The following is an 8,746-nucleotide window of genomic DNA, read 5'->3' as shown; positions in this document are numbered from 1 at the left end:
AAATGAAAGGAAAGACACATGAGTAGAAGAGAGAGGGAGTTGCAGGCGATCGACAGAATGACGACACGCAAGAGTGAAAAATCAAGTCAAAAACGAGAGAGAGAGAAAGAGAGAGGTTACCCATTTTTTTTTTTTTTGTTTAAAACTCACCTCCCAAATCCTAAAACCTATTTTTATTGTTTTATAAATATGGTAAAAAAATGTTTTAAAAACTAGTAAAATATAAACTCATAACAAAATTATCGAAAAGGTTTTGAGTTAAAAATAACTTTTCAAAACTGAAAACTCATAACTCACAATCATCTTGAAGGGACCTAACATAATCTATAGTTTAATTTGGCTCAATTTGTATTGAAAGAACTAATTGTTCAACCTATATCAATAATTTTAAAGAAAAACACCATGAATTAATTTTCTGTGTAAAAAAAAACTTTCAAGTTTCAGCAATATCCTTGTGTACAAAGGAAAGAATATAGTTATTAACCGTTAATTAAAGGTTGTATTTTATCCATGTTAAATAGGGGCCCTTTAACTATTATTATTAAAAATCTTGAAGGTCCTATATAACAGGCAAGCACTAACCATGGTGTGTTTGAGAATTGTGAAAGCATGGTGTCCCAATGTGCCCATGATGACGGGATGTCCTGCCCTCTAGGTTGGGAGGCAAAGAGAAACTATGATATATATATATATATTTTTTTTTTGGTATCTATTATCTAACAAAGGTAGAAGAAAAAATTATTATTAATGAATGGTAACGCACATTTCTATAAGGAATAACAAAAAGTAAAGATGCATGATTCATGGAGACTCCTATGTCAATCTATTTTCAATTTTTTTTTTTGGTATCTATTATCTAACAAAGGTAGAAGAAAAAAATATTATTAATGAATGGTAACACACATTTCTATAAGGAATAACAAAAAGTAAATAAGAAAAAGTAAAGATGCATGATTCATGGTGACTCCTATGTCAATATATTTTCAAATAGAGAAAGAGATAAAAAGAGAGAAATGTATATCTGATAAGTAATATATATATTGGAAGGAGTAATTCTTTATTTTTCATTTTCACTATTTATTTTTTTACATCTAATAGTTATAATAAATAATTAATATTAATCATAAATAAATGATAAGGATAAAAAATAATTCTAAAAAAATTACTCTTAAAATAAACGAATTTTCTCTTTTATATATATATATATACTGTGTTTACCAAAATAGTTTATTATTATTATTTTTGTTATTAAAGAAATAAAAATAAGGATATGTTTGTTTTTTTTAATATTTTATAACCGAAACAAAAATTTATTTCATGTTTTTTGAGTAATAAAATTAAAAATTTTGTTATGTGAAATGTTATCACTTGCTATTTGTTGTGCTCTAATCCTTTTTCAAATCAAAGGCATCCTAATATTTTTTTTTTAGAAATTCACTTGTCGGTTTTCATAGATTTCCTTCCCAAATACTTTTAGTATTAATTTTTATAGACCAAATTACTTGTCTTTTTTTATATATAAAATTCCTTTCAAATTGTTTCTCGTATTGATTATTTTTTTTATCACAATATCTTTAATTACTGTATTTTTTGTACTCAATAAGCAGTAAATGTTTAATTAATAAAATAAATTCATTCACTCTCATAAGGATCGAGAAAAATGACATACACATATCAATTAATTAGATAAAAAATAATTTGATGAAAAATTAATATAATGAGTCAAAAAATACTAATAAGTCGAATATTAATTTTGAGTTACAACTTAATGTAGTATATCACCTTATCCCAGAAATAAATAATATCTGTTCGAAAATTAGTTGATTCTCAAATAAAATCTCATACACTTAATTACGCATAAAATATTTTTGAAAAATAAAAAATTATTAATTATTTTTTAAAAATTATTCTAATTAAACTGCATTATTATGTTTTTTTTATTATATTATCCATATGAAATCTAGTATCAGTAACACCAAAGAATTAAAATAAAGTAATTTAATGGATAGGGAGTATTCGTTGATACTTGATACGGATATTATGAGCAGAGTAAAGAACCCACTGATTTATGACAAATTTTATCCGCAGATAAGTGAATTTTTCTGTCATCCCTAGATTGAATGTAATAAAACAAATAAAAAGATAAAATAACCAAACCCGAAAACAAAGAGCACTGAACAAAAACGGTGTACATACGATACCGATAAATAATAAAATCAATAATCACTAATAATAATAATAATATCGAGTTTGCACGACACCAAGTGGACTTTGTGCTACGAGTGTTGAAGATAACACGAAACAAAAACCATCATTTAGTTGCCATCCATCTCCCACCGATGTCCACTCCCAACACCGATTCCGGCACGGCGCCGCCACCGCGCCCCACCATCACGCTCCCTCCGCGCCCCTCCGCCGAGGCCTTCTTCTCCGCCGCCGCCGGCGCCAGCCCCGGCCCCATGACCCTCGTCTCCAGCTTCTTCGGCTCCGACGCCGCCGCCGACTGCCGCTCCTTCTCTCAGCTCCTCGCTGGTGCCATGGCCTCCCCGATGGCCTTCTCCGCCGCTGCCGCAGCCGCCGACAACTCCGGCAAGGACGACGATGGGCCCCACAAGGGGTTCAAGCAGAGCAGACCCATGAATTTGGTCATTGCTCGTTCCCCTGTCTTCACTGTGCCACCCGGGTTGAGCCCTTCTGGGTTTCTTAACTCCCCTGGCTTCTTTTCCCCTCAGGTGATTCATTTGACCAGTAATAGCGCTTCCTGAACTAAAAAGAACAAATTTTGTGAATTAATTTCAAAAGGGGTGTGGTGATTTTTTTGATAGAGGGGGGTGGGATCGATTGATGGGGATGTGGGATTGAAGTTTGGTGATTTTGGGGTATATCAGTGTTTTTATTTTAATCTGATAGTAGCATGGTGCTCTCAACAATTCAGATTTGATCTGAATTTTAGTACAATTGTACAGTGACATGTGTTGTGTTTTTAGTGGACTGATTCAGGAGTGTCTGAGGATTTCTGGGTATTTGAAATTTTGAATCGCCTATGTGCAGACGAGGAGTTGATCTTTGGTGCATTCAATATGTGAATTAATGAAGTCTTTGGTATTATTGGAGGGATTGATGGAGTGGTAGGAATAGGATTTTTAGATCACACTTTTACAAAAAATTTGGAGGTACTGTGTGTCGTGGTAAAATGATTGTTGGAAATAATCTAAGTCCCACATATGCTAAAAATAATCCCACATTAGAATATATAAGTGAGGGGCAACCCTCATCCCTTGAGTTAGCTTTTGGAGTTGAGTTAGGCTTTTTACATTTCTGATCCTAGGACCACACTTCTGCTAGTCCTCGCTTTGAGGTGACAAACACCCACCATTTGTTCACGCCCCGAGCGCCCAGGAAGTGATTGGATTTATTTGTCTTCTAAGAACGAATGTTTGTACCTTTTCTACTCGTTCATGACTTGACTGCATGTTAAATTTCATAAATGTTATTAAAGATCCGTCTTCCCCTAGTAAAAAAATAGTTTCTTTTTCTGGGTAATTGTTCAGGGTTTGCATTATATTACATCATTTGTTGGTCGCGCTGCTGGGTCTTTTTCTCTCGTTATTATTATCAATGTGATCTTTTTGCCTTGGGGATGGTGGATATACTCTTTTGAGGTTTTCACTATCGCTTCAATTCAATGTATACAGAGCCCCTTTGGGATGTCCCACCAACAGGCTTTAGCGCAGGTTACAGCTCAAGCTGTCCTAGCTCAATCCCATATGCACATGCAAGCTGATTATCAGATGCCTGCGGTAACAGCTCCAACCGAACCACCTGTACGGCAGCTGTCTTTTGCTCTAAATGAAGCTTCGGAGCAGCAAGTGGTATCATGTGTATCATCTGTATCAGAACCTAGAAATGCTCAACTCGAAGCACCGGAACTCTCACAGGCTGATAAGAAATATCAACCATCATCCCAGGCCATTGACAAACCTGCAGATGATGGCTACAACTGGCGTAAGTATGGGCAGAAGCAGGTTAAGGGTAGTGAGTATCCACGAAGCTATTACAAGTGCACACATCTGAATTGTGTTGTGAAGAAAAAAGTTGAGCGTGCCCCTGATGGTCACATAACTGAAATTATCTATAAAGGCCAGCATAACCATGAAAAGCCTCAGGCAAATAGGCGTGCCAAAGATAATAGTGATTCAAATGGAAATGTAACTGTTCAGCCCAAATCTGAGTCAAACTCACAAGGTTGGGTTGGACAATTAAACAAGTTTAGTGAAAAAATTCCTGATTCTTCAGTTGCTAAAAGTGACCAGACCTCCAATCAAGGGGCTCCTCCTAGGCAACTACTACCTGGGTCAAGTGAGAGTGAGGAAGTGGGTGATGTAGATAATAGGGAAGAGGCAGATGATGGCGAGCCAAACCCTAAGAGAAGGCAAGTTTATCCATATTGATCCTTTATCATACAGCTATGCACTTCTATAATTCTTTATGATGTAGGCTAAATTTCTGCTTTTCAGGAATACTGATGTTGGGGTTTCTGAAGTACCTCTGTCTCAGAAGACTGTCACAGAACCCAAAATCATCGTGCAAACAAGAAGTGAAGTTGATCTTTTGGATGATGGCTACAGGTGGCGAAAATATGGTCAGAAAGTGGTAAAGGGAAACCCTCATCCAAGGTGATTACTTTAATTATTTTTATATGCTACTATATTTCTTCTAAAAGCTTCTTAGGTTCATATCTCTCAAAAATTCATGATGTGCTTAAATCTTAAAACAAATCATTGCTTTGGAATCATATAAATAATCGCATAGAGTTTGATTACCTTAATGGATATAAAGTTAAGCAAACATATGAGAACCCTTCATTATGTTTTCTGTATCTTCTATTGAGGTCATCTACAAAAACATTGAAGACAAATTAATTAGCAAGCACCGGTTTTTTTATGGTATAAGTTGAATTAATGCAACTGGGGTATAAGAAGTTTTAGTTAGATTTTCTTACATTAAATCCTGTCTGTGCTAAATTGCTAATTTTGTATAATGTGTAGTAATTTGTAATATGAAATCACTTTCTCTAGTTGTATATTGTACATTCACTTTAGTTAATTTTAAATGGTTATTATCAAATATCAACTATGTGTGCTGAACAAATGTACACAGTAGGTATATATGTCTTTGGTAAACTTCTAAATTTTGTGCTAGGGTTATTTGTCTAATATAAAAAAAAAAATAGGACAGGTCAGTGTAATTTCTGAACCTAAAGAAGGAGTTTGCATGTGTTTCTTAAACCTCAAGTATGTCAATGTAATTTACTCTCTCTCTCACACAAATCTGTGTTGATTGATACTATTACTGTTTCAAAATATCATTTGGTTAAGGTTTTTGCCCAAGGATTTTGAAAATCATTAAACATAAGTTCATTTGACTTGACAATATTACCCTCGTACTCCATTGATGCTTTGCTATTGCTATCGTTCCACTCTGTCGAGATGTCTCAAGATAAGGATAAAATTAGAGAAATTAATTGATATCTTCATAGTTTTCTAAAGGGACAGATAAAATGAAACAAAATTTCTTCTATAAAATGACTAATATATTGAAAAGGAGGGAGTATTATTTTTCAATCCTTACTCCCAAATCAACTTCATTGGAAATTTAACTTGACAAACGGTATGGATATCCAGTTTGTCACAAGACTTTCTTTAAGTGAATCTATATAGTGGTACATGGGAAGTAAATTTGGTATGCAATATGTGAAGTTGCTGAAAGAATCAGGTAACTAAGACCAACCACCTGCATGCTTTCCTTTTTTATTCTATTTATTTTGTACATATTCTAGTTGTTAATTCAGTTTCCTTCTTGTTTTTTAATTTTGAAAATGGAGAAATTTATCATGACATCCTATAATTTAATAAAAACATTAATTTCTCTTGTACGCACAGAAAAAAGACATCTTCAGTCCTGCATTATGTGCTCCTATGGCGGAAATATTTTTAATGTTTTTTTTTTCTTCTAATTTTCTGCTCTATTGATATTCTTACCTCGGAGAATCTTCTGTATTCCCCGACGTACATTGATGTTGTTCTATACTTTTGGTGCTGTTTCTGGTTGCATTAGTCAGCATTTCTGATTAGCAGCACCAGGTCAGTGTCTGATCTGGGTTCGTGCATTTCTGTATGACATTGTGTAACTACTCGTTTTCATCATGAGATAATCATATTCAAGTTTCGTTCTTCAATCTTGTAACATCCTTATTCTATGGGTTGGCCATCGGTGTGACCTTATTATCATGATTCAATCCTGTAACTAACTACTAATGGGTATCTATCAAATTGGATATACAAACTTCATTTTTTGAATGTGTATGAGGGGACACAGTCCACTCATTCTTTCAATCTGACAACAATTTCATAACCAGTAATCTGATACTGAATTTCTGTGAGCAGGAGTTATTACAAATGCACTAGTGCAGGATGCAACGTGCGCAAGCATGTTGAGAGAGCTTCAATGGACCCCAAAGCTGTCATAACCACGTATGAGGGTAAACATAATCATGATGTGCCTGCTGCTAGAAACAGCAGCCACAACACAGCTAGTAGCAATTCAATGCCATTAAAACCACATAATGTGGTGCCGGAGAAACATCCTTTGCTCAAGGATATGGATTTTGGAAGTACTGACCAAAGACCTGTACATTTGCGTTTGAAAGAAGAGCAAATCATAGTATAAAAGTCTGGTGCCAAGCTCACTTATTCCACGTCCTAGTACAGAATGAAGTTGTCTAGAAGATGAAATGGATAATATAATATGAAGGTGTAGTCACTAGTCATAGTTGGCAATGTCTATTGTTTTCTAGTTTCTTTTGTATGTAACACCTTCTTTTTGTACATCTAAATTATGGAATTGGTTGTATAAGATGTTGTTTACAGGTATGAATATCATTTCAACTAATGTACGAACATTATTATATAATATAATTTATAAATACTCCTTGTAAGTTGTAAGGGCAATTCTAGATTACAAATAAAATTGAAGAGCTGGCATCCTACGATTGAACTCCTTTTGTATGTTATGGAATTTTAAAGAATGACTTTGGTAATATTAATCAATTATGGATTTATCTATGCAGCCCTCCCCACTAAATGGGACAAGACTTAGGCTTGTTTATTGTTACCTTGTAATCTTATATTGTTCAATGCATGGATTCAGTCACTACTTTTATTTGAGATATATAGTTTAGTGTATACTTGTTCCCTGGGGTTAGGCATACCGCAGGTAATTCTGAATATTGGTTTTGTTCTTAAGAATTAAAAGGAAACAAATTATACTTGAAAAATGTTTAATTATATTTTGATTCTTTTATTACAATTAATTTGTAATTTTGATCTTCTAATAATCTTTTATTTAAATTTAGTTTTACTATTTTTTAATTGTTACAAAAAGTTATTCAATTTTTTAATTCTTTCATTTTTCATCAAAAGAATTCTCATATTTTTTGTAAAGTATTCTTGAATTGAATTCATTAAACCAGTTTAAATTTTCTTCTACTCAAAACTTATCAATTAAAACATCAAATTTCATCCAATTTTTATTGTTTTTAAATCCAAATTTCACTTTCTTTGATATCATAATCTCACACTTCAGAAATTCTTCAAATTTAACTTTCTATTTTTTACTTTTAAATCATTTTCCTATCATATCGATTTTAAATCTAATTATTTGGGTTTCTTAAAATTAAACATGAGTTTTATATTAAGAAAAAGTGGTATAAAGACTTGACTATAACATTCTTTTTATAACAATTAAATATTACAATTACATGTTTTCTTACAGCACAATTACATGTTAATCGTAATAAAGGAATACAAAAAAAATTAAACCATAAAAAGAAACAGAATCTTTTGTTATTTATATGTACTATTGAGTTGAGGGCCTCTATGTCTTCTTGTTGATAGCCTGACAAGAAAGTAGAAAGTAACTACCTATCTGTCGCTGCCTTTGTTAGTTTCTAATTAAAGATGGTCAAAACATTAAAGTTTAGACTTATTTAATTTAACTCATTTTTTCACGTGGTCACTTTACCCGTGGGCCGTGGCAAGGGACCTTAGCAACAGGATTTGGGCTTACAAAAAGTTGTGAATATTATGTTCATTTTATTGTAAAATGTGTGAGAAGATTTTAAGTATTTTAACCACAGAGTAACGTTTAGTAGTTTTTGATGAAGGAAAAAAAAACTTGTATCACTCTCACATTTGGGAGCAAAAGAAAAGTGTTTTTCTTTTTTAATAATGACAAATAACAATTATTATGAGTCAACATCATAGAAGAATTTAATCATAAAATATATTGAGTGGGAGAATTTCATAGATTTAAGCATTATATTAAATCCTTTTCTTAGTACAAGACGGGAGCACTACACACAAATTATTAATTAAGTGATGCTTAAATAAGAAGTTTCACTCTTTTTTTTTTATTATTTCCTACTTATATTTTTTCGAAAGCAATTTTATTTTGAAGAATGATTTAATATTAACTGTAAGTATCTCTTCTAATAATAATGAATAAAGGTTCAAATTTATACACTAAATAACAAGGGATGAATCTCCTTCTATTAGCCCCAATATTTGTTAATAATTTTTTTATTTTTATATCGTTAGAATAAAAGTTCAATGAATATTATTCAATTCACAATACACATTTAAATTTGTAAGAGATAACTTGACAGAATATATGATAAATATTAAAT

The 8,746-nt window shown here is 32.5% G+C and overlaps 1 protein-coding gene across 1 annotated transcript; it reads left to right on the top strand.

The window, feature by feature from the left end:
- Positions 1–2,233: 2,233 nt before the first annotated feature.
- On the top strand, positions 2,234–7,056 carry LOC114422671 (probable WRKY transcription factor 4). Its single transcript, XM_028389146.1, has 4 exons — positions 2,234–2,732; positions 3,696–4,432; positions 4,518–4,676; positions 6,447–7,056. Exons 1-4 carry the CDS (start codon positions 2,340–2,342, stop codon positions 6,727–6,729), a joined length of 1,572 nt encoding a protein of 523 aa, XP_028244947.1. The 5' UTR covers positions 2,234–2,339; the 3' UTR covers positions 6,730–7,056.
- Positions 7,057–8,746: the final 1,690 nt, after the last annotated feature.

The sequence above is a fragment of the Glycine soja genome, chromosome 8, assembly GCF_004193775.1.
Source record: "Glycine soja cultivar W05 chromosome 8, ASM419377v2, whole genome shotgun sequence".
Classification (NCBI taxonomy): Eukaryota; Viridiplantae; Streptophyta; class Magnoliopsida; order Fabales; family Fabaceae; genus Glycine; species Glycine soja.
The sequence above is the reverse complement of the archived record's forward strand: the minus strand, read 5'-3'. Positions and strand labels throughout refer to the sequence as shown.